The sequence below is a fragment of the Dermacentor andersoni genome, chromosome 9 (assembly GCF_023375885.2).
Source record: "Dermacentor andersoni chromosome 9, qqDerAnde1_hic_scaffold, whole genome shotgun sequence".
Lineage (NCBI taxonomy): Eukaryota > Metazoa > Arthropoda > Arachnida > Ixodida > Ixodidae > Dermacentor > Dermacentor andersoni.
In genome coordinates, this window is record NC_092822.1 from 4,563,727 (window position 1) to 4,590,823 (window position 27,097).

Below are 27,097 nucleotides of genomic sequence, written 5' to 3' on the forward strand. Positions count from 1 at the left end.
ACAATTGCAGCTTTAAACAATAAAGACAAGAACTCTCTTCAATCCTGATTTTCGTGAATGTGGTTTACCATGAGACATCCGCACACAATGAACACATGAAAAGTTTGTTGGTGCCAATCTATCTTTACGGTTAATCTTGATGCAATGGCATGAGAAAGACGATGACATGAAGACACATGAAATATACACAAGTGCCATTTGATTCGTCTTCGTGTCCTATTCTTTTTCACACCATTGCATAAAGATAAACTGTATACCCAACCAGCCCAGGTAACTGCTAATCTACAAGGTGTGTGCAACCTCGTGTGGAAAATGGACTCAACGGAAGGAAATGCATGTGCTCTAGTGATGATGGCAAATAGTGCCATGCATCTGTTGCGACCCAAGGAGTGCCACATGCGGCATCATGTCAGCAAGGTGCCTTCCCCTCATAACACTATTAAGGGGCTCACATGCCACTGTCATGCAGCACATTCACCATGGCAGTGCCCCTTCAGATGAAAATAGTCAGAGTGCAAAGATGAAGGAATAACTGTACAAACGTTATCAGTAAAGTATGTAGAGTTGCGGTATTTAAGAGTTGCACTAAGAAAAATAAATGCAATATCTTTGGTTTCAATGTTTACTCTTGACACTGAAGTGAGAAAAAAATGTTGAGTCAGTTGTTGCTAATCAAGGTCTGAACAGGATGATTAGTGTTGAACAGCCAGAGAGCCCTTGCCATGAGGCCTGTCAAATAGATATGCTGTCCCCCTACATAGCAGGAATGCTATGATATCGCACATCAATACACAAACTGAAAAGTGCCCTACGAGTTACGCCGAGTCATCTATGACAAAGGAGAAGGCCGAGTCATTCAACTCTTCAGCTGCCTAGAGGCTAAATGCTTGCAGCACAAGAGGGCCATGCATTTGGGTCTTCAGCAATCATTCATGCTGCCCTTCCTTTGGGAAGCACCAAAAATACAGTCTTGCTTTCAAAGAGTTCGTTTAAGCATTCTAGGCGGACTGTATGAACACGTTCTAGCCATTAGGCATATGCTGACTGAAAGAATAAAGACACTTGGCTGTTAGTCAGCGTTGTTGTCTGTGTCTCTCTCTTCATCCTGTTGTTTAGCGCTGTTTTACTGCTCGTAATCAGAAAATGTATTCTGGCAGCAAAAATGTTAAACACTCAGTAAGAGCAACTTGAGGTGGCATATTCTAGATGTGCACACATGTTCTAGCCAATTGCATGGCTGGCCAAGAGCCAGAAAGCCAATGTTCTAATCCCATGTGATCACAACCATCCCACAGTTGCATATTAATGATGGTACAAAGTGAATTTGTAATTTAGCATTGTTCGTGTGCCACATATCTTGAGAAGATGCCAGGAGACCAATTCACAGGAGACTATTTGCAGAGTTTTTATAGGCATCATGTTTACATTTACGTTATATGTCCCGGACATGTCCCTGGTGTAGCAACCACACAGCGACACTCACGCACATAACACACGAATGTACCGACCGTCTGGGCAAGGCAATTTCGCCACGAGTCACAACACACACACTCACTACGTGGTCTTGGGAGGCGAGACTCTCCAAACTGGACGTGGGAAGCCAAGTGGCGACCCTCGACCAGGCACGGCGAGCCGCGATCGCCAGTGGAGCCCTGTCAGAGGGAACCACCCAGGAATAAACCGCGCAACGGTTTCTGCAATAATAAAGTTCCTCCTCCTCCTCCTCCTCCTCCCGCTCTGCATCGACCCGATCGTAATACTTTTTTTTTTCTTTTTTTTTTTGCTGGTATCACTGAGTATGCTTGTAATAACAAATATATTGAAGGTATTTTTGTGGTGGATACAACTTCATTAAGTAAGGTATGAGGGCATTGCAGACATGCATGTTGAATTCTCAGTTAAAATACACACATCAAAATGCACATTTGACAAATACACCGTAAAACAAGTGACCCTGTCATGCACAGATCATCTATGGTTATGAATGCCTGTTTTGAGGCATTCAGAAAGCTTGTTTTAACATCTAGTCACAGATTAAAATTCAGGGCAGACGAGCAGGTGCCTTGAATGAGGAAAGCCCTGCAATGGCACAAAGGTTTCAAAAAGACAACATGACAGATGCTTTTGCTCAAACATAGGCACGGGAGTGAGGGCACAGGGTGATCTATGTTGCACAAACAGCTCACCTCAGCTGAAATATGTAACCACATAGTCCTTGGCACACACCCTGCTCCTTATTCTCAGGCATGACATGCACAGTACAAGTGCACTTTTTTAAAATTATTATTATATTTTTTATTAAGCATTCTCACGCGAACCTTTGCATCTCGCAAATGCTGCTGCTAGCTTGAACCTCATTGTGTGCCAAGCTACATTCAGCAGGACTGATGTAAAGTAATGCTCCAGTGCAAAGAAACACAAGACTGGGCTTGCACAGCTCCTTAACAATGCTTAGATATTCGCTAATGTAAAGATTAGGGTTTTTCAATTACTGGCAAGTGTGTTAACATGCAGTCTACTTCATCCAAGCTATGTTTGAGAGTAGAAATTGCTTGGGTCAGCAAAACAGGATCATAAGTGAATACTGGCTGGCTAGGGCACAATGAATTCTGTCACCACTCCATCCAGCTCCTCCCTGTGTTGCAGTCTTACCTAACCATGGCATATTCAATGCCCTCACATATTCTGTTCATGATCAGTGCTTAGTCTGAACTGTTATGCGCTGTTTCCTTTTAAGTTTACAGAAAACAAACTACTTCCATGCTTCTGTGTATGCAAGCACAGTGCACACCCTATTGCCCAATAAGTTGTGCTTCTACTTCTCTCGACCATCTTCACAGTGCGGGTACTCATTTCCTGCCATCATCTGGCTGCACAGTGGCTATTCAGCAGCTTAAGCAGAAAAAAGGGCGGCCGTCAGTCTAAATGCTCTGTGAAGAGCAACATTCTAGGGCAACCCACTGCACTGATGCATGCCACTGAGCCTTCTGGTACTCCAAGTGGGCGCAGGGCCAACACAATATTTTCTCACACAGTAGATTCTCTACAAGACACCACAGCCTGCAGTTTAACAACTAGTGTGCTTCCAAGTGTCAGGTGGCTGAGGATATCACTACATGCTTATGCAGGCCGACAGAGTGCAGTAAGTAGTCCTTAATGTGGCTGTACCCAAGCTCCTCAGCACCACACCCCACCGCCCCCCTCAACATGCAAAGCACTGTCCTGAGGAGAGAAAGAGCCACAGGGCAATCAGCGAGAGGCTTCGCAAATTCACAGGCAGACATCTGAATTAGGCACTCAGTGTTTCTCAGGTGGAAATCATTAGCGGCGTTTCTCAGGTTCAGCATCTTTGACAAACAGCAGGCACTGGTCAACACCTTCTGCTCCTGAGCTGCTCCCATCAGAGTCATCACTGTCAGAATCACTGTTGGAGGTCACAGACACACTGTCACCACGATGACTCATGCCAGCTGCAGCAATTTTGTCATCATCCGAATCCAGTTCCGAATCTGAGCTCGAATCACTTGTTGAGTCCGATGAGTCACTTTCACTGTCACTCCATGAGCTGTTGTCACTGCTTGTGCTATCATTATCATCATCTTTATGCCGACTCTCCGGTTCAGCAATGATGTTATTGGCACTTGAAGCAGTGCCTTCACATGTTGAAGCCAGAGGATTGGAGATGCACAGTGCCTGCATGGCTGCTCTGATGCTGTTGGAAGCTGTGGCCTCCTCGACAGCTGCTTCTGCAATGGCGAGCTTCGCTCCACGCTCAAGCTCAGGAATGTCCAGGCCTAGGTCAGCTTTCCGAACCTTAACCTGCACGAAATGTTTATATAGTCCCTGTTACACAGCATCTAGAGAAGGCAGAAGAATCCGTTGTACACTGGCTTGTTCCCTATGCTTCAACATTTATAAACCATCATTCAAATTGTGGTGAAAATGGTGACATACATACACCCGACAACCCTCAACGGGCCATGGAAGTTGTAAGCATAATGGGAAACTTGTGGCACTTTCCGAGTATACTCCATACCTATCTTTATACCTTAAGAATAGTACTGCTACTGACGGCATTTGTAATAATTCAACAAGTTGATGTGCCAGATAGTAATGAGTGCACAAGGAGCAGAGCTGCCAAGCCATGCCCCGCTGCTGCTACAACAGTGGCTGACCTACGTTTGCACTATGCGGCCATGTACTTGCTATAAGATGCAAGACAGGTAACCTTCCAAGTCTGAAGGACTTGCATATAAAGGAATTCTGTCACACTACTGCATGCCCATTCCAGTTTTTTATTAGGACAAAAGCCTTAAATAGCTCATGGGTCGAAAAATTGACTGTTCGGCGCTATGGCACCAAAATTGATGGGAGTCGAACCCACAATACTTGGTGTTAATTTAGGCAAAGTTAATTAAGGCACAGTTAATTAAGATAGAGTTAGTTAAGGTACTCAAACCTATGAACTTTGGTGGGAGTCGAACCCTCAAACTTTGGTGTTAATAAAGGCACATTTTATTAGGATAGCGGCAATTAAGGCACTTGAATCCATAACCTTTGGTAGGCATCAAATACACGACCTTCGGTGTTAAGGCAATCGAACCCACAACCATAGGTCTTAATTATTAAAGTGAGAGGATGTGATAAGAAGAAAGGAAAGAAGGAACAGTGAGAGAGAAAGCAAAAAGATTGAAGAAGGGGAGAGGAAAAGGCGAATGCCAATTTCCTCCAGGTGGGTCAGTCTGGAGGTGCCGTCTATGTGAGGCAGACGCCGACGAGGTGTCTTTCCTCCTCCGAGGGGCCTTAAAGGTCCAAACGCCCAGCATCTGCTCAATCCCCAGGATCCCCCTTTCCCCAGACAGGGCTACACGCGGGAGGGTCCAACCCTCGTGTGCTCGGGTTTGTGGTGTCGCAACACACAAAATGCCTGCTGACGCAGACACCCCTGCTAGACATAAATACATAATACAGCAGGCCCAAGCAGGAGTGAATGAATAAAGAAAAAACTGGGGTACCTGTACCATAAAGTGCACAATGTAGTAGGAGTATGTTCCTTAACCAAAACCGCACAATAACAATGCCAAAATAAGATATTAGACTGAACAGAATGAGGTCAATATAAGAATAATGCAAGGTGTAAAAGAAAAGATTAAAATTAAAATTACAAGGAAAACATACAATATGCTGTATACATTGTACAAAGAAAGTTCCACAACATTATGATCGGTCTAGAAGAAGAAAAAAGAGGGAGAGAGAGAATGACAATAGGTGACATATGCTAAACAATACAATTGCAGACTATTGCAATAATTATTTTTCAAGTTCTTTGTTAAAGTGAGTGGCATGAAAAATAGTTTGAGGAAGTGCATTCCAATTGGAAATACTAAGTGGAAAGAAGCTGTTTTTCAACAAATTTGCTTTTGCCAAAATTTTTTTCATGCAGGCCTGGAAGGTTACACTGGCTTGCTGCCATCCATGACTATCTCCGTGAGTGCTAGATAACTCTAGTAAAAAATCACAAGAATGAGAAAATATAAGTAAGAGATGAAGCTGTATGCAGCTGTAAGAGATTAAGATGGTAACATTGAAGGAGACGATGGGCTGCGGTACATCAGAGATGTTACATATTAGTGATAACTTCGTCATGAAAGAAAGCGTAGTTAAGACTCAAACAGATCCAGCAACAAGAGAGGCCTGAGAGACCAAAATTTAGTGTAGAAATCCTTTACTGGAAAAAAAAACAGAGAAAAGATCTCCCAAATAACACGGCTGCAGGGCCCAGTGAAATCCCAATAACAACAACAACAACAACAACAACAACAACAATAATAATAATAATAATAATAATAATAATAATAATAATAATAATAATAATAATAATAATAAGCAGCCTATTTTATGTCCACTGCAGGACGAAGGCCTCTTCTTGCGATCTCGAATTACCTCTATCCTGCACCAAACGATTCCAACTTGTGCCTACAAATCTCCCAATTTCATCAGCCCACCTAATCTTATGCCATCCTCGACTGTGCTTCCCTTCTCTTGGCACCCATTCTGTCTATCGGTTATCTATCCTATGCATTACATGGCCCGCCCAACTCCATTTCCTTTTCTCTTAATGTCAATTAGGATATCAGCTATCTCCGTTTGCTCTCTGATCCACACTTCTCTCTTCCTGTATCTTAACACTATGCCTAATACTTTTCAATCCATCGCTGTTTGCACGGTCCTTAACTTGTTCTCAGGCTTCTTTGTGAACCTCCCAGTTTCTGCCTCATGTGTTAGCACCGGTAGGATGCACTGATTGTACACCTTTCTTTTCAAAGATAAGCTTCCAGTTAGGATCTGACTGTCTGCCATACGCACTTCAACCCATTTTTATTATTCTGTAAATTTCCTTCTCATGATCAGGCTCCCCTGTGAGTAATTTACCTAGGTAAACATACTCCTTCATGGACTCTAGAGGTTGACTGGCAATCCTGAACTCTTGTTCCCTTGCCACACTATTGATCATTATCTTTGTCTTTGGTATATTAATCTTCAACCCCACTCTTACACTTTCTTTTTAAGGACCTTATTCATTTGTTGTAATTCGTGCCCAGTGTTGCTGAACAGGACAATGTCATCTGCAAACTGAAGGTTGCTGAGATATTCACCGTTGCTCCTCACTCCTAAGCCTTCCCAGTTTATTAGCTTGAACATTTCTTCCGAGCATGCAGTGAATAGCATTGGAGAGATTGTCTTTCCTTGTTTGACCCCTTTCTTTATAGGTATCTTTCTACTTTTCTTGTCGAGAACCAGGGTAGCTGTGGAATCTTTGTAGATATTTTCCAAGATATTCACGTATGCTTCCTGCACTCCTTGATTACATAATGCCTCTATGACTGCTGATATCTCTACCGAATCAAATGCCTTTTCATAATCTATGAAAGCGATATAAATAGGTTGATTGCAGTGGCGTAGCCAGAAATTTCGTTAGGGGGGGGGGCTCACAATGCAGCTCGTCCTCCTCCTAAGAGGAAACATTAGGTCGGATGCTCCTATCCAAATACATGTAGAAGGAGAATTCGTTTTTCTCGGCAACCACTTCACCAAATTTGATGAGGTTTGTTGCATCTAGAAAAAGAAAAAACTTGAGTTCTAGTGATTGTCTGTTTCGAATTTTCGATTTAGGTCGTCAATATTTTATTGAAAAGTGAAAAAAATCGAAAATTTTCTGAGAACGAAAAAATGAAGTTTACAACTCTGTAAATCAGCAATGAAAATTGATATCACAATTCTGTGAATTGCACATAATAGTACATGTACAGCGGACAAAATTGATGTTAAACATGAGTCTCAAAAAATTAAGTATTATGGAAATGTGGCTTTTGCAGAACCTTTGTACATAACATAACCAATTCACATAAGATACAAATAGACATATTGAATTTGTCCGCTTTGAATGGTGTAATGGATGCCGTTTACAGAACCGCGATATCTATTCTTGATGCAGAGCTATTATTTGTAAACTTCGTGCTTCTAACTTTTCTAAGTTTCGAATTTTTCAAAATGTTTTAAACAAAGTTCGGGCCCTAAATCGAAATTCCGCTTCCAACAGACACTAGAACTTAGCTTACTCTCTCAAATGCAACAAATTTAATTAAAAGTGATTCAGCAGTTACCTTAGAAAAGCGTTTCTGCGTTTTACATGTATCTGAATAGGCCACGTCAGAGTTGAGCCCGAGCTAAAGCTTCCTCTTAAACAATTTGCCTAGGGATCAAATACATGAATAATAACTGCATTACCATTGCCAAAGATGCTGCAAACGAATTCTTGAACGCTACGCACTGTCAATACAAGTAAAATATGTATTTTTTTGTAAAATATTATACTCGTATGTGCCAAAAATTGTGCCCAACATAACTGATGTCAATGCTTCCATGTTTTTTGTCTATTTAGTAACTAAAGAAAATATTGCACGAACTTTAGAACTACATCAGTTCGAAACCAGCAAAGCAGTGCATGCTGCTGATATGAAAAATGTAAAGGCCATAGAATGAACAAGTTGAGGACAAAAATGTTAATGAAACTTTGTCATTCAACATCCTTGTTTACATTTTTGTACATATGCAACGGCCAGTGAAAAATCTCAATGACGCTCTCATTTGTTCGAATGTATAAAGCTGAGACCACAGGTACGCTTGCGGACGCGCGTAAGCTCGCGTCCGCGCGCCTAGCGCCTGCCGCGCCTCGCGAGTAATGGCGGTTTGCATCCACAAAGACGCGCGACAGCGCGCGCTCACTGGGCTCAGTCACAGACGCCTTGGTAGGCACTGCTTCGTACTTTGTTATCTACAGTGTTTCAAAATGCTTCAATTTACATAAACGTAATTGTAATATTTTTATAGCTGTTAGAGCAGCGTAAAAAAAAAAGAAGAACCACTTTCTTGCATGATATAAACCTGCTTCACCAAGAGTTGAACGTTTCGCGTCGTAGCTGCGTAGCTAGGCGCGCCGACGCGAGTCAACCGAAGCGCGCGATAACAGAGAGGAGCTGTTCCCCGAGATCACGCCGCGTTTCGACGCGTACGAGCCATGCCGCACCGTCTGCGCATGCGTGGGCACGTGAACGCGAGCTTGCGCGCGTCCGCAAGCGTACGTGTGGTCTGGGCTTTACGCAGGAGCAGTTGTCACAGGTCGTGCATCGTGAGTAATTGCACCGAAATTATAGTCGCAGCAGAGAGCACGTATAAAAAGCAGGAGTTCTGCAGAATATACGAGGGCGAGTCAAATGAAAGTGAGCCAATGCGAATATATGACAAACGGAGTACTTTATTTAAAAGTAGCCTCCATGAGCATTTAGACGTTTGTCCCATTGACTAACGAGTCGCGTGATTCCCGTCTCATAAAGCTCCTGGGGTTGTTGCTTCAAAACGTCTGCAACTGACTTTCACGTCATCGTCCGAGACGAATCTGGTTCCCTTGAGCTGTTTTTTCGGTTGCCCCAAAGTGTGGAAGTCGCAAGGTGACAGGTCTGAGCTGTATGGCGGATGTTGCAGCGTTTCCCGCTTGAACTTTGCCAGTTTTGTATTAACCACATCAGCGATGTGGGGACGGACATTGTCGTGGAACAAGATGACCCCATTCGTCAATTTTTCACGTAGTTTGTTCTTGATTGTGACACGCGGCCGATCCGGCGTTTCACAATATCCGAAGCAATTGATAGTCTCTCAAGATTTAGCAAATTCTATCAGTAATGGACCCCGACGATCAAAAAATAAGTCAACAACACCTTTCCGGTGGAAATGGCGGCCTTTGCTTTCTTTGGGGCTGGTAAATTCGAATGTTTCCATTGTAAGCTTTGCCGTCGTGTTTCAGGCTCGTAGTAGTGGCATGATGGTTCGTCTCCGATCACAATTGCTGACAAGAAATCGTCACCCTTATTGTGATACCGGATAAGATGAGTAAAGGCAGCGCCGAACTTCTCCACATTCTGGCGGTGGTTCAAAATCTTGAGCATCCATTGCGCACACAAGAGCCGATAACAGAGATGTTCATGAATTATGGCATGAATGGTGATGGTGAACCGAACCGTGACTGATGTTCCCACGCTCTGCCAGTTCATCGATGCCTATCCTCCGTTCTTGTGTCATCAGCTCATCAACCTTTGCACTTTTGTTAGGGGTGATTGCACGACGGCTTTGGTCCGGTCTGGGATCGTCTTTGCAACTTTCACGACCTTCTTTGAAACGTTTGTTCTGACGCTTCACAGTGGCCAATGAAATGCAATGTTCAATGTAAACGGCAGCCATACGGTGACTAATTTATTTTTGGGAAACACTTTCAGCTGTCAAAAACCTCACGGCACCACGCTGCTTAACTGCTGGAGCATACATTACGTCACACAACCATGTTCAACCCAGTGTATGAGAGCATTAAAGAACATTTATCCTCACACCTGCGTGTCACTTTAGTAAATGAGAGATGCCTGTCTGCTACGTGTAGGCCTTGCAGACAATGAACAGAACCATAATTGCGCAGGGTGGATAGGCTCACTTTTATTTAACTCACCCTGGTACATTAGAAATGCGAAGATACCAATGCAATATACAAATGCGAAGATACAGCTTGATAAAGGGTAAAAAAGTGCCACTGGAACAAAGTTCACTGCACGTATGCACAAAACCTCGCAACAAGATATCTAAACATACCTATAAGTCTCCAATAAATCTACGTATCTAAGAAAAAGTCACAGTATATAATGGGTCAAACAAGGCAAATAAACATGTTGCGCAACCACAGATTCACAGAATCCTAGATCCCTCCCCCATTCCATCCATTCCCCCGAAGTATCGCGCGCGACGGAAGGCGGCGCGCTTCCTCCCCACTTTTCTCCCTTGCGCACGCAAGACTGAGCCACCATCGTCGGCTCACCCATGCCTCCTTACGCTTTCACTAGCACATACGGCATGCGGCACGCGGTCGCGACGTTATCGCCCTTGGACTTTATGCGGAACATGAGGGCCACGGCGACGGCAAAAATGCGCCTAGAGTGTCCATATAATTGCTATCGCAATAATATAATAAGAGTATCCGTCAGCTGAAGCGTCCCATGGCCCATTACTTTCCGCAAAAGAAGTAACAAAATAGAACTTTCACCATGCGACAATTCGCTGCGCCACAACGTCTTCTTTTTTTCCTTTCGTGGGGAGGGGCACCGTAATGAAAAAAATAAATAAAATAAAATGCAAAGGAAAGTATGTTGGTCACAATCGAATGCCTACTTTGGGCCACTAATGTGGCTATTAAAGGAATATCAAAGAAAACACGAGACGCTTGGTCCACCAAGAACCATGCGCATACTGTTCGGTATCCTACTCTGGCGAGACAAGACTTTCTGGAGAGGCTGCGCTCAAGCGAACGCGGTGCAATCCGTCGAGTCCCCACAGTGATGGCGGCGAGCGACCATTGTTTCTTTTTCTCGTCTGCTAGCTAGAAAGCGTCCAAAACTCTGCCATGAGAGAATGTACTCGGCCAGAGAAAACCGAACGCGCACCGAAGTGCGCCGCGCGGTGGTCGGCGCATCACGAGAAAAACGCATTCGCTCTGACTGGCTCTGGCAGCCCGCGGGTAGGAGAGCGATAAAAAAAAAAAATTGAAGAGGCTCAATGTGTCCTCCCGATTGAAAGTCAAAGTAGAAAAAAATAAATAAGAACGTAGTTACCTTGGCTGGCTTTAGTGTCTTCACTGGATGCTTTGGCGCAGGTGAAAAAAAAATTGATTTTTTTATGTGACATATGACGGAACGAATGAACCACCACAACGCTTCGTCTCATCTGGCGTCGCTGCGGGCTTTGTCAACTTGTCTGATAGTGTGATGATTTGGCTTGTCTCCTTGTATGGCCCGATGTACGACTTTGGAAGAGTTAATGAACCTTTGGCGTCAAATATTTATGGGAACATCAAACTTACAAAGTTCCGCAATTGAAAATCTAAAGAACACGTTTGGAAATATCAATGCACCTTTCACATCAAAAGTTTATGAGAACTTTACACCCATAAAGTTTCGAAATTGATATCCACGTGCTCCGTAGATTCCATGATAGAGTGTAGATACCGCGGCCTCCTCGAGATGCCGCGGAGAGCCCGTTCGCCATCAAAACTTCCTTGAAACTTTGTGCTCGGATGGGGCTGCTTGCGTTATGTGACTCCCGGTGCATGGGCATGGCCGCGAAATCCAGCCCGAGCTCGCAATTTTTGCGGTGAAATGGCTTTTCGAGCGCGAGAAAGACGTTCTAGACAAAATCCAGAATGATTTCCAGCGCCGGGGTTGCTTTGGTCGGCGGTGCATGGACAGCACGAAAATATTTCGGGGGGGGGGGGGCTGAAGCCCCATAAGCCCCCCCCCCCCCCCTGGCTACGCCCCTGGTTGATTGTACATTGCAGATTTCTTAATTACCTGATTGATGACATGGATGTGATCCATCACAGAGTATCCCTTCCTGAAGTTAGCCTGTTCTCTTGGTTGACTAAAGTCAAGTGTTGACCTTATTCTATTGAAAATGATCTTGGTGAATATTTTATACAATCCTGAAAGTAAGCTAATGGGCCTATAATTTTTCAATTCTTTAACGTCTCCCTTGTTGTAGTTTAGTATAATGTTGGCATTTTCCAGTTCTTTGGAATACTTAAACCTAGGCTTACTTGATGCCTTGCTTAGTTTCCTACTAAAAAAACACAGCTTCACAACTGTAGAACAAACTTCTTTAACATGTGTAGGCCAGGATAGGCTACTATATATTGAGAGTAACACTAAATATTTGCACTTGCTTGTCTGAGTGATTTGATAAATATTAAAGTTATACGTAAAAGTCAAGGTTGCTTTTTGTGTGTAATCCTTAAAAGCATGCTTTTGTCAACGTTAGTCTCCACGTGCCATTCTCAGCACCACTGCTCAACTGCTAACAAGGAATTCAACAATACTTTATGATCTTCATCACATGACGCTTCCCTGTGAATACAGTAAAACCTCTATATAATGAACTGCAATATAACGATATTCTCGATATAGCAAAGTATTTAACTTTTCATTACCTCTTGTCCATAGAACACAATGTATTTAGAACCTCAGTATAAGAAAGTGTGTTTGTATGTGATTTCAATATAATGAAATTTCCCTGCCACCACAAAAAACGGAAACTTCTGTACACTCAAATGGTGAAATGATTGAATTACAAGCTCCTGCAAGTGCACCTCCCAAAGCGACAGCTGAAGTGGAGCCGCATCTTGTTCCGTATAAAGTCCAAGTGTGACAAGATCCTATCGCACCCCATGCACTGTGTGCTTTAGGTGCGAGTGAAAGTGTGTGAGAATGTGACAAGAAAGATGGTGGCTTCACAAGTGATGCTTTCCCGCACAAGCAAAGGGAAAGAGAGGGAGGAGAATGAGCTTGTGGTAACCTGATCAAGCTCGCGCAGAAGCAGGGGCTGGCGCGCATCTCAGTTGTGGCTGCGCACGGCTGCAAGCGCAGCCGAGCGCAGCCGCACATGCTGCTTTAGAGGTAATCTGCCGCGTCTGCAAAGAGTGGGCTTGCCAAGAAGGCGTAGCATGATGTAAGCTGTCTTTCCGCGCATTTAGTATTGGAGGTTGCATAATCTCGAGTTTTGGTGACCTGTTGGAGCGAGAGGCAGACGGAGCATTCGCTCCTCGCTGCTGGCACTTTTCCTGACAGTGCGGGTGACGTTATCAGCAGCGGGGGTGGAGTGCACGTGAAATCTTGACTGGCGTCACATAATTCGTACCGCTGATGTGAAGATGTCAATGTATGTGGCATGAAACTGTATCATTCGTCGCCGACTCCCAAATTTGTCAAAATGAATTGTTTTCTCATTAAAATTAGTATTCTTCAATTACCAGATAATTCAACGACTGTACTTATTTGCATACAAGGTCTAAGTTCAATACGAAATTTCGATATAACGAAGCAAATTGACAATTTTACCAACTTTGTTATATCAAGGTTTAACTGTAGTACAATCATGTGCAAACAGTTTAATCTACACTGTGTTAGACACTAGAGCAGTTTTTCATAACAAGCTCACACAAATAGTGCAAAACTACTTTTGGCTGTCAGGACCTCAAATAAACATACCTTTAGGTGCAAAATAATTTTTAGCTGTCAGGACCTTACATAAACATACCTTTAGGTACGTTTAAAACTTTTTTTCTATGAGTGAAAAATTCTTGCAAACAGTGTTGGCTACTTTCACTGTCGAAAGATAGGTAACTTACCTGTTTCAGAGCATTTGCTAAAGACTGCAGGCGCTTTGGACTGAAAAAGCAAGCAAGAAAAACCAGGAACACCTAAGTCAGGACAAGAACATTAAAGAAGCCCTGCCACATTTCTAAACAAAAAAAATTCGTAGTTCCGCTCAAAAGGCGAAGCACCGATTGCGATAGCAAATTAGTAGATAGCTGTACGAAGTAAGGATAGTAGTTTTACTGGCCATATGAACTTGTAAACATTCGCTTACTAACTAACTTAACTATTATAGAATGTGTAAGCGTCACTCAACGAGGACGTAGGAAGAAACAGACACATAGAGACAGCACTGTCTTTGTGTGTTCGCTTCTTTCTACATCCTTGTTCAGTCATGCTTACACATTCTATCATGGTTTCAAACCAACTAGCGCATCAACGTGTTTTAACTAAATTAACCAGCACGGTGTCACATGCGCACAGGTAAACATGAACACATTTTACTCGATTACAGCGTAAACTGTCTGTGAGAACACCGGAGTTACGAATAACAGCAGAATCCGTGAGCCAATTGACCTCCGTGCATCTGTCACTTCAATGAGAACGAAATGTCGAAAGCACAGTGCATACAAAGCTACCGGCAATAGGCGCACTCTGCAAGCATTGCAGATTGCTTTGAAGATGAGGCCCACGCAGGTGCGCACTTTGGCCACATCGCAGATCACTTTCAAGGCACACGAGCGCTGGAACCGCGTCCCTACGGAGTCTGACAAAGGCGTCTACTACGGCGTCTGCGATTTACGTGGCCAACACCGCAGTAGAGTCTGCGGTTGTCTCCACTCAGTACGAAGCGGCGGGTGGGAAGGACATCGAGGAGGACATCGAGACACCCTAGCGGCCGCCGGAGAAGAACCTCCCTCCTCCTCCCTCACCTGCCCCCCTGCCTCGTGCGCCACAGGAGAGGGCATGCCCACTCGGGCCTGTTTCTCGCTCATGCACGCGAGGCTCAACCTCCCACGCTTTCACTCATATGGAACCTCACCGCGACGCCGACGGCAGGAATGCGCCTGGAGTGTCCATATAATTGCTACCGCAATAAAAATATAGGTGCTTGAGAAGTTTAGTGAAGGATCTGGGCTTTGCCTTTCCAGTCATGAGCAAGGATTCCTCTGCTCAAATGGTGATACCTTTCCCAAGGCACTGCCAACATTAAATCCTTCTTTAACCTGCGTGCTTGCCTCCTTCAGTACCTGTGAGTTGTGCGCAGCCACTATGGAATAATTTCTGTAGGGGTTGCTCATGGTTGGCTGGGTATGCGGGGTGTTGGCTACCCTTGAGGCACTGTATATACATGTATGCCAAGATAGCGCATCAAAAGCAAAGGCACTGAGGAAAATAATCATATTTAAAATGTTTAGCAAACATCTTAAAACACTTCTGATTGTACCTGCGCTGCAAAATTCATTATTAGCAAAACAAATTGGAAAGTAGACAGCTGGGTGTTTGAGCTCTGTGTCAGTAGGTCGTCATATGCAGCGGGTTCTTTTTTTCATTGCTTTTCACAATGTTTTACATTCAGCATACATTTCAAGAGGCTGGACAGGTGCTTTCCAACTATGCTAGACATAAAATCATGGATGTTCTCATATCTTACGATCCTATAGAGAATGCTTGCATTGAGTCCACACTCTGTAAACTTCACGAAACTCAATGAAGAACTGAAAATTTTTAGACCTTACTGCAGCAATATGCTTTTCATGATTCTAAAGATACAAAAAGTGCCGCAAATCTAAATTTTTACTGGACATAATTCATCTGTGCCTGCAAGAGTCAAGTGACAATAACCATGTGATTCAATCAAGATGACCTAAAATAAGCTGACAGCTACATTGAAGCCCGCCAAAACAGAACAGAGAAACAACACTGATAGTAAAGCCATACGGAGATAACGGAGAAGGAAGCCAGAGACAGCAAAGGGGAAATGAATTGTTACTTTTAATTGGAACATAGAAATATTTAAAAAAAAAGGGATATGAAAGTTGGTGAAGCAACAACTTGCCACAGGCTGATAACCAAACCTGCATATTCTGTATTACGCAAGACCAATAATTTAATATAGTGCTTATCTGTTCTCTTTATATGGTAGCATAAATTTAAGAAATTTGCCACTTGGATCTTCTATTTCTTCTGTTTCAGTGCATAGTGAAGGGACTCGAATAAACCTCTTTCTGGCATGCGAACGCCTACAATGGCTGTGCAAGCTCTTATGGGAAATGCTTGTGTGTTGCAGAGGCAGGCATCACTTCCAGCTTTCCTCCTGCGCCGTACAAGCAACTGCCAGCAGAATTAATTCGAGCAAATTTGGCAAGGTGGCACATGCAACTGCCTAATTAAAACAAGAACTTCTCGTTTGTCTAGCTGCGACAGCCTCTAGCCTCTCTGTGATTCCAATCTGTCGAGTGTCTCGGCGCACCACTGCTGTCACGCTAGCTGAGCTCGGAACCCCCTTCCTCTATTTAGTCCACACACCCTTTGACCCTGGAGAATCCTGAGTGGTGGCCACAATTGACCTGCACAGCAAACAAGAACAGGTGCAATAATTTTTGTCAGACAATGTTTTAAGGGGGGATCGGTGGGTCCTAAAAATTTGTTTCTTGTTTTTGGGTGAATCTTTAATAAACTCCACTGTCTGGAGTAATTTTTCGTGCTGATTTCAGATCTGTAATTAGATTTCTGATAGCTGTAGCACTTCAAAAATATTGAGGTCTGAAGTCAAATTAATTTCAAACTCGTTACGGGGCTTTGTGATGATTCTGTCTTGCTAAACCAAAAACTAAATGCATGACACCATTGCTAAAGACCTACTGTAGGGGGTGATGCTATTTTATTCATTTGGAAGCATTTTGCGGACAAGAAAACAATCTTGCATTTATTATGAACATTTTTTTCTAATTAGCAGCGATTACTATACCTGAATGTAATTTTCATGACGGTGCAAGAGTAATAAAAATAGCATCACCCCCCAGATCATTTCAATACGAATAAAATGATACCACCCTTGTCATTTTTGGGCAAAAAACACCCGTAAGGCGGAGTACAGTGTGCAAAAACATCGAACTGAAATAAACGCATTTGAAGTTGCAAACAAATGTAGCTTTTGCTGAAGTGAATCTACAGCAATACAAATGGCACCGTTTTGAAGCTCTATGTTTTGTAAGAATGGCCATACTAAATGTGTGACTGCACACTCTCAAAATAATAGCACACTGGCCACTGAACTAGCACAAGCAACTTTATTAGGCACCATGCTCTACAAAGAGCATGGTGCCTGGGTTTCAAACCGAAGGGTAGAACTCTGTGTGGGCATGAATATAGTTCCAGTGTTGTACATGCAGGCTGCCTGATTGATAGCAGTCTCCATTACACTCAGTAATGCATTTTTTCATTTGGTATAATTGACCATCTTACTGAATGAAGGCTCTGAGTGTAAGTAGCCTTCCAAGTCATCTTCACCTGACAGTGGCTGTGGAACTTAGGATCAGAGAGCCAGTGATAGATATGCAGCTGCTAGGTGCTTTCCAGAATTTTACTTTTGTATGATGCCTCGATCACTTCTGCAGCCAGGTGTGTGCCAGCCCAAGGGGCCTAGTGAACAGAGCTCATGATGAGGTTCTCTTTATGAAGGGGTGGTATGATAGATATTGTTAGGAGCTATCATGACAATATGATAATAGAGTGAACGCGCAATGTGCTTGGTTGCGAGTCCGAAGTGCCGATGTGCGAAATGCATAGCCGCAGATACAAGGAGCCGACGCGCGATGTGCTTAGTCGCGCAGTTCAAGGTGCCGACGCGCGAAATGCCTAGTCGCGGGCTCGAGGAGTCGACACTCGACACGCTCATTCGCGCAGTCCTACGTGCCGACGCGCGAAATTCCTAGCCGCGGGCTCGAGGAGTCGACACTCGATGCGCTTATTCGCGCAGTCGGAGGCGCCGATGCACAAAATGATTACGTGACGGTCCGAGAAGTCCGCGCGCGATGTGCATGATCGCAGAGTCGGAGACTATGCGCGATATGTTCAGCCGCGTTTCCGAAGATTGCGTGCGCGATACGAATTTGTCACGAATTCGAAACACCGAGTGCTGAAAGGCTTAGCCGCATGTCCGAGGGTTCCGCGCGTGAATCTCGGTCGCGAAGTCCGCGTCGCCGATGCCCGGAATGCTTAGCCGCGAGTCTGAAACGTCCACAAGCGTAGGGATCGGCCACGCTACTGCGATGTCCGCGTAGCGCCCGTTTTGACACGTCGAGATTACGGCGAGTGGAGACATCAAACTCGCGAGGTGCAAAGAGCCGAGCAGACGACGCGAGCGCCGGACCAATGGCGAACCGCGCTGGAGTCACGTGGCAGGCGCGGCCAATCGCAGACTACGGCACGACCTTCAATCATTTGCTTTTTGTGCGCTTGTTTCTGTATGAAGGATATCGCTGAAGCGGCAAATTTGAAGACGGAGAAATGCGCTTTCCAACGAGACCAAGACGGCGGCGCTCGGTCGCGCCGTTCCGGAGATATTGTGGCGTGAAAAACGCTGTTCTTTCTTGATTTACGCGAGATTTTTCGCCACCTTGGCTGATAAAACGAATTTTTTAGAACACTTCTAAGTGGTTTACAGTGATTGTATTTGGGTATCAGATAGAAAAAGGGTTATAGAAACTGAAAATGTTATTTTCAAAAAATCGATTTTTTGGCCATTTCTCGCGTTGTAAAACCCGCGTCCCCCCTTAAAGCTGAATAGCAACAAATAATTGTGCTCTGTATTTGTTCGGAAGTTTAAAGCGCTGCATTTCATAATTATATCCAGTATCATGTCCAAGCGTGAAAACAAAATTTTTCAATGTGTTTCAAAATATTAGCTAAGTGCTCTGATAAAGCATACTGCCTAGCTGCGATCGGCAGTCTACTAATATCTGAACCATGCTGCATAGAACATGTACCCAAACACGTAAGGAAAAGGCCCTATTAACTTTTGATGCATTACAACTGATTAAAATCACTTTAAAAAATTTTTGCATGTTGAAGCAACAACACATGCACTTAATTGTGACCAATGACCATATTGCAAGCTACTGCCCGATTTGGGTGGATCACAGCCCATGAAAACAATTTTGGAAGTGCTCAGGCTAAAAAATCGATCCTAGTACAATGTTTTTCCATGAAAGATGTTTTCTCATGAAAGAGACAAAAGCATACACAACTTCAATATTTTCTTTTTAATTAGAAATAAGAATACATGTAGCGCTCTACCTGTGAGCAGGAAGAACCCCGGCTGTTTCTAAAACGGCACATTGTATGCACTTCTTTTATTAGAACACTGTGGCATTAGAACAGCAATACACCCTTTTTTACAGCAAGCCACAGTCTCTTTGGCCGTCTACGTGCTGTCCAACAATGCTGCATTTCGTAAACAAATTTTTAAACGACAGAGGCAATAAGTTAATGGCGAAGTTTAGCTTTACACAAAAGGGCAGCTGTTTGGTGATATCCACAGTGAATTTGTTATTTCTTTTCACATTTCTTGCATACAAATACAAATGTAGACAATTGCAGACGTGTAATTATGTCATGAGGAGCATCAGAAAAGAAGCAGCACCTTCTTCGTTTCATACTCCCCCCATGCCAGTCTGCTCGTTTGATGCACACTCTTTGTCCATGATGCACCGCACACCCGCGGTGCACTGTGGGATTGGCCTCTAAGAAAAGTCTACTTGGTGGCCTTTCCACCACAAGGTGGCACACAAGGGCTTATTGGCCCGTTGCCTGCTCCTAAGCTCATGTACTATGTAAAGCCTACAGATAAAAGGATACTCCATATCCATCTTCTTGGCTGTGATGTCATGGCATGCAAATGGAGAACACATATGACAGAGCAGACCCCTCTGATCAACTTGCTGTCCATGTTTCCTTGCAACACTTGAAAGCCATTACACAAGCACTTGACCACAGCATAATTTATGCACCTCACAATGTGTTGGCACCATATTACAATGCGTGGAGACTGCTCATTCACTGACATTTCCCCAGAAAAGTGCTGCAGGTTTATTATGCATCATGCAAACAAATCTACATGCAGTCTTTCTTGCCCACTTTCCTATTATCGGAAACAGTCATGATGCAGATCACAAACGGGTCTTTGCATAGTGCTACTTCTCAGTTGGTCTGGCATGACGAAATGCCAATGAGAAGAAAAACATGCTACTCTTTCTCTCCGGACAAGGTTCAGGCTCCTGAATCTTTGGCTGCAAGCACTGCCCCTTGGCAGTGAAGTGAAAGAATATAGCAGTAACGTGTTAAGCTGCTTGAAGCACATGCAACAAAACAATTAGATTTACCACTTTGTGCGCGCAGTAGTCAGAACAGCTGGCTTGACCCTTACTCAGAGACAAGCATTACTTTTTGCTGCTCAGTGACAGTTTGTGATGACAGGCCAAGTGAAAGAAGGCACTATGCAAAGACCTGCTTGTGATCTGCATATTGACTACTGCAATTAAGAGGGAGCATACACTTCAAAGGCGAGGCAAGGGCAGTATTTGATTGACAATAACCATGCTTATACAAGGTGCACTATAAAAGTTTGTGTTGGAAAAGATTCACAGCCTGATGCTCTTCAAGATATTCTACGCATGCAAGAAGAGTCATTACAAGCTCCCTCGTGCGCTCACACTTGACTACAGAGTTCAACTTTACATAAACTGAAAAGCAGCCATAAGCTCTACAAAATGATTGAGCAGAAATCACTTCATGGCACTAGGGCAAGAAAGCATGCAAACTACGAGAAAAAAAAAGGTATGGCTCACCTAATGGACTGTATCCACACTGCATAATCTGTGATATATAGATCATTAAGGATGTACCTGGAGTCATGATGGCTGAATATGTCATGGATTTCAAGAAGGCATCTGAGAACATACCGGGGACCTTGAAGGAGCAAGATCACACAAAAACTGAGTCTTAGAAAATGGTCGCTGAACTTCCCTAGTACTCAGAAGAAAAATGCACAAAGACAAAGGCAATGGAGCCCACACAACCAATTTGTCGCCGCCTGCAGCTACTCTCAAGTGACAGCTGGCATATCTATCTCATATTAGGCAACAATGCCTCTGTTAAAAAAAAAATGTATGACCTTTGCTTCACATTGTACCAATGCAAACATTGCTTTAAAAAAAAAAAAGAATTTCTGAAAAGTGAGAAACTACCATTATTCTATGGTTATTGTAATAATACAGAATTTGAGGAGGAACATTTTTTTTTTTTTCAATATGTACTGTCACTTTTCCCTTCAAGGTAACATTTTCATCATTGATTTTATCAGCTTAATGTCATCCCAACATACAAAAATTGGTCAGAAAATAATGTACAGGCCATGATCCTTTTGCTAAAGCACAAGCCAAGCCTTGGAAGTATGTAACGAAAACTTGCAACCAAGGCCAAGTCTGTCAGAGTGCACTCACAAGTACCATGGGTGCACCATAATCACCCAAAGTCACGGAAACCATTATTGGTGCTACGATGAGGCACTTAATCCTCTGCAGCACTATGAACAATCAACACAAAGATGTTTCTAGCCCCACATCAAAGCTGCAATGAATGGTGTAAGCAGTATTACCTTTGGAGACTCATACTGGCTAACACACCTATGAGAAAACTAACAACCATACTGCGAATACAACCCTGCATGTTTCATCAGGGTATCTACAAAGTTGACATTTCCAAATTCCCTGAGTTTTCCAGGTTTTCCCCGAGTGCCTTCGCAAAATTCCCCGAGTGATGCAGAACTATGTTTTATGTCAAGACGGGCTAAAACAATATTGCCCGATGCTGTCACTCCCTAGTAAGCATATGAAAAAAAATTTTTTTAAATGACAATGCAATGGAGTAGTGTTTATGCTATTCAAAAAAAGAATAGAAGGGAGGGGTTAGTAAAATGCACACCAAATAAAATGTCTTCGAAAAAAATTGCAAATCGAGTTGGACATTCTCAAATACAAATAAAAGGGAGATGAATACAGAAGAAAATATTTTTGAATATGAGCTCTTTCTATCAACTGATAGCAAGCTCAGTGGTATGAGGCCCGAACTCTGGAGCAATTGAGATTCTCTCTCAACAGCTCGTAAGTCAACCTCAACTGTCCTGACATACTCTCAGCCCACGCAGGACGTGTCACTGTTGTGTTTCACTGCTTTAAAGAGTTTATTTTGGTTTGGATGAGGGACACCTGCATCTCGGCATCAGCCAACACTGTTTTTTCAGCTCAAGCTCCTTGAAAACGTAGGCAGCACGCTTCCTTTCCCGTTCATTCCTCAATGCATAGGTCCTTTCTGTTCTTGTCCTCCTTCCACCATTAGTTCGCCTTACGGACCATTTGAAGCATCTTCTTGGCAAGTTGCGCAGTCCACGTCCAATTTTTTGAACTCCCTAGGGGCCGCAAAAACGTCCAAAATATCGGCTAGTTGGAAAAAATAAATGCATGTCATTTACTGCCCTTCAGGGCTCAAACAGCCACAGGCACATTCAAAAACGCCCTGAAGGCCTGTCGGTACATGTATTAGGCATATCGTTGCTCGTACTGCGACAGGAAATACCGGGTGCACACATGTATCATTAAGGAACACATACTGTGTCCCATCGCAATAGCCCCTTCCCATGCTTGTTATGCTTCACTGCAATACGTTTGCATATGCTTCACCAAGTAACATTTCTGTACAAAGGTGAAGCTGACTTTCTGGATCCGGAATTGTGCAACGCACAGTGCTTTCCAAGTTTCTAAGCCAATCGCGAGGACCACAAAGGCGGGGTTTGTGCCATTGCTGACAGCAGCGAATTCTTTCAATGAAAAACAAGGCACCCTGATTTCTTCCAGACTACTCAAAATCCCTGAGAATTCCCCGTTTTCCCGGGTGGTAGACACCCTGTTCATGTAAACTGAGCCCCAAAGGCACATAAAAGGATTAGAACACCCAGAGTGTATCAGGCACCGCAATACTTACCCAGCTGCAGGATTTTAATGACATCCCGGAGCACAGCATAAGTGAGACCCCAGTGACGGTACAGTGGGTAGGTGAGGCACCGCCGAAAACAGCTCCTGACCGTCTGCTCCAAGGACCAGAACTCCTGAGTGCAGTGAAGATTTTAGGAAGCTTAACAATGTAACACCCTGGGATAGTAGTACCTAAACTACAGCATTCCTTAGCTGTTGAAGAAGACACAGCAGTTTTCTGCAATATATGGTTTCGCTACTGAGTTCTGAATTTGCAAATTTATTGTTTCAGTTTTTTTTCTTAGTTGCTGATTTTTGGCAATTCTAGTAAAAAAAAATGAGGTCATAAAAGAAAATTTTGCTTCCTACAGTGGGTAAAATTTAGCCTTCTCTTTTAAAATGCAGCAACTTTCATTCAAATCAGTGCAGCGTTAGTCCTGCATTTCACATGTATTTAAGTGGGGAAATTGGAACAAAGTAAAGTTCCTTCCTTTGTTTCAATTGTTAAGGCAAGGTGTTATGCACAATACAATACAGTTTGTAAAGCTGCACAACCTCCTTGATTGCTCTACAACATAATGGCATTTGGGTTCGTCTTGTGCAGTGCTCGCTGGATGTTGCAGCAATGTTGTTTGGGCACCCATGCCTACTTGTGCGCGAGTAGCACTGCTCTCTCTAAATGCAGAACCTTGTCGATACGATCCTGTCACCTTTCTTTTCTTCTTGGTCATCTTTTCAGTCATCTGTCTTTTTTTGCCACCCTGTTCAAGTTTCCTATTTATCATAGGGCACATGTTAGACAACTTGCGAGGGGTATGAATAGGTATGACTTCAATACAGTTTTCTCGGCCCCTCGCAAATTGTCTAACATGTGCCCTATGATAAATAGGAAACTTGAACAGGGTGGCAAAAAAAGAAAAGATGACTGCGGCGTTAAACATGTGTCCCCTTTAGTGCCTTGCAACACCGGTATAGTTTATCAGATTCCACTCGAGTGCGGGAAAGCTTACATTGGACAGAGTGGCAGGTGCATTAAAATTAGACTAAAAGAACACAAACATTCACTAAACAACCCTAATGCATCACATTTAGCGTAACATTGTTTAAATTGTGGTTGTAAACCTTTCTTTGAAGACACAAAATTTTTTTCCAGACACAAATGCCAAACCACACGGGAAATTATCAAGGCATTCCACATAAAAAGATTAGGAGACATTTGCGTTAGCCATGTATCATTGTCTCTGTTAGATTGCGAATTTCAGTACCTTCGCAATACGTGTACTAATCTGAAGTAATCTTTTTTTTTGTTTCCTTCTTTGACTTCCATACCTCCTGATATGTTAAACTGATGTTTTTTACCGTGTCATGTTCTTATGCTACCGTTTTTGCAATCACCTATATATATGTTCTTTGTTTTAATAAATATTTAGTTGAGAGTTAGCGCTCGTCCTGTCTGCTCCTTTCTGTGTCCGTGTTCACTTCGCGCTACAAGCCAAGACCATGTTACCATACCAACTCGCCCAACTGTCTATCCTTTTGCAGGGAGGTCAACCAGACAAGCGTCTGGTTTGCAACCCTAAACTGGGGGAAGGGAAAGGGAGAACAGAAAGAGGAAAGCGGGATAGAGGAAACACTGTGTGTGCACGCAGCAAAGTGCCTGGAAATCAGTCAAGTCCAAGCAAGTGCCCTGCCGATACGTTAGGCTGCCGTCATTGTGCTGTCTGGAGCTAATGTTGGTGCTTGCCCATAGCTGGTGATGCATGTTGAAGTCACCTGTGAAGACCAAGGAGCCGGTGGGCGTCAGCTGTACGCTGCAGTACGTGGAGGTATATTGTTAAGGTAAACTGCAAGCTTTTCTTACTTCAGTGCGAATATAATGCTGTGAGTGAGCCATGATGCTTACTCAAGACTTGCAAGTACTGATTTGAGAGCATCCAGCACTTGCATTGCACTTTGCACTGACGGAGTGTGCAGATTATTCAAGAGAATTCGAAAAGTATTCATGAGAGATCAAAGTATCATAACCACTTGCCGGTCTTCTTCGGGCAATTTGTCAGGAACCCGCGCTGTGCACTCTACAGCGGTGTGCAGCTGTATCACTTGACTTGGTTACGGCTCCGTCTGTGGGATCGGCTGTGGCTTTGGTTGTGGCTTCCCCTGTTGTTTTCGTTTTGGCTGTTGCTTTAATAGTGCAGACCAAGTTGTATTGTTCTCCGCCATGAACTTGTCAGATTTAGATTGAATTATGCCAGGCCTGTGGGGCAGAGGAGAAGGTGTTGTCGGATGGGGCGTACTCCTCACAGAGGCATCAGTGTTCTTTGAAGTCCGACAGCATCGGGAGCATCACCATCAGACCAGAGCCATGGCAGCATGGATAAAGCAGGCATCATTGGCTTGGTAGGTCGCTCTCGCCACTGATGGCATGTTCAGCCCGGGTTGGTCAGGGCTTGTGCTTTGCCCAGTTTAGCCAAAGCCAAGGCCAGGGCTCAAGCTTTACTCATTTCTCATGTAGTTCATATTTAAGTACTAGCAAATCTCCTCCCAGGTGGTTGCATGCCACATTCACAGCTGTTGCCACCAACCCTATTACAATAAGCATCTCCACCTATCTGTTTGACAGCACGTGGAGTGTAGTGCCATTGGAAACGTGCTGCATGATTTTAATTGGCGATAACCCAAATGCGCCGCCGTTCCCTCCTGCAGGCGGCGCGACGTTAGTGTCATGTTTCACACTGGCGGCATCACCAGCATTGTATGCTAACATCGCCCACCACATGCTGTGCACTCTACAGAGGTGCACAGCTGTATCACTTGACGTTGTTCCAGCTCTGGCTGTGGCTTCGGCTGTGGCATTGGCTGCAGCTTTGGTTGTGACTTCCGCTGTTGTTCTGGCTTTGGCTGTTGCTTTAGTAGTGCGGACTAAGTTGTATTGTTCTCTGCCATGACCTTGTCAGATTTAGATTGAATTGCCATCCATCATATCCAGGTCACAGAAGACTACCTGAGATTGACTGGCCTCCGATGCTCACCATGGAAATCAGTGCTACTACTATACAGGCCCAAGCGCAGGGGCCCCAAACCGAAAGGTTGGATGCCTGTAGAGGACATCGGCATTACTCTAGAACAAGTGAGGGCTGTCTCATCCCCAGGGTGGACTCTCTCTGGGTTCTGGGTATGATGATCGAATCGAACGGCTCCAATAACCAGATGGTATTGAAGCTCACCAAGAAAGCGGACAATGCCATCAAGTTGATAAGAAGGGTTACCAACCGGCAGCAAGGACTGAGCAAAGACAACCTCATCCAGCTGGTTCATGCTTTCGTGATGTGTCACTTTACCTACGTCGCGGCCATCCACAACTGGCAGAGGTCGGACATAAACAAGCTGAACGCGTTGATAAGAAAGGCTGTAAAGAGAGCCCTCGGGCTTCCCATGTACACGAGCTAGGAGCGACTGCTCCACCTCGGCATGACAACATGCTAGAAGAGATAACGGAGTCACAGGAGAGGGCGCAGTTTACCAGACTGTCTACGACCAGAGCCGGGAGAAACATCCAGAGAGAGCTTGGAGTTCCCCCAATGGAGATTAAGACCAGTTTCTGCAGCATACCTCGAGACCAGAGAGAGCGCATTACCGTTGCCCCCATTCCTCAGAATGTACACCCTGAGTACAATGTGAGCAGACGAAGGGCTAGCGCTAAAGCCCTCCTGGAAGAGGCTGGCACATGCGCCCGGAGTTGCTGTTTTGACGATGCAGCCCTGTACCCTGACAGAAAGGCGTTTGCTACAGTCAGCGTCGACCAAGAAGGGCAAATAATAAACTCCTCAACGGTCCGGACGGCGGCGGCCAAGGTTGTGGAACAGGCCTCAATAGCACTGGCTTTGCTGCACGACGAGAGAATGACGATATACAGTGACTTCGACAGTCCAAGTATTTGCCAAGGGCACCGTCTAGAAACCGGTCTTGTGAATCCCACAGGATTCACAAGACCGGTTATGTGTCCTGACTTATGACTTATGTGTCCTGAAATTCAAACGTCAAACACTTGCACCCTTTGCTCATACTTTGCCAACTTAGACCATATGCTCTAGCGGTGCCTTGCGTTACGGAGCGACGAAGATGTTACGTCATCCAATTGGGAGGCTGCCCTACACAGTCCCGATTTTGAATCCCAACTATGGGCAGTCCAACGGGCCCGCGATGTGGCAGAGAGGCTAGGTGTTTCTGTATCGACGTGGGAGCAGCCCGCTAGTGCACGTCCTGATTGACCTTATTAAAGTTTTTCCATCCATCCATCTATTGCCAAGCAGCTTGATTTTGTTT

General features: G+C 44.1%; 1 protein-coding gene across 3 annotated transcripts in view; it reads right to left on the reverse strand.

Moving 5' to 3' along the window:
- Window positions 1–1,380: 1,380 nt before the first annotated feature.
- The window catches only part of LOC126527445 (protein SHQ1 homolog), a 142,014-nt gene continuing 116,297 nt past the window's right edge, over window positions 1,381–27,097 (reverse strand). For all 3 annotated transcript variants that reach the window (XM_055068425.2, XM_055068426.2, XM_055068427.1), the window contains 4 exons: window positions 22,785–22,908; window positions 20,594–20,714; window positions 13,775–13,814; window positions 1,381–3,819 (listed from right to left, as the gene is read on the reverse strand). In XM_055068425.2, coding sequence (XP_054924400.1) covers window positions 3,322–3,819; window positions 13,775–13,814; window positions 20,594–20,714; window positions 22,785–22,908 — 783 coding nt within the window. In that variant the 3' untranslated portion in view covers window positions 1,381–3,321. The remainder of the gene's footprint in view (window positions 3,820–13,774; window positions 13,815–20,593; window positions 20,715–22,784; window positions 22,909–27,097) is intronic.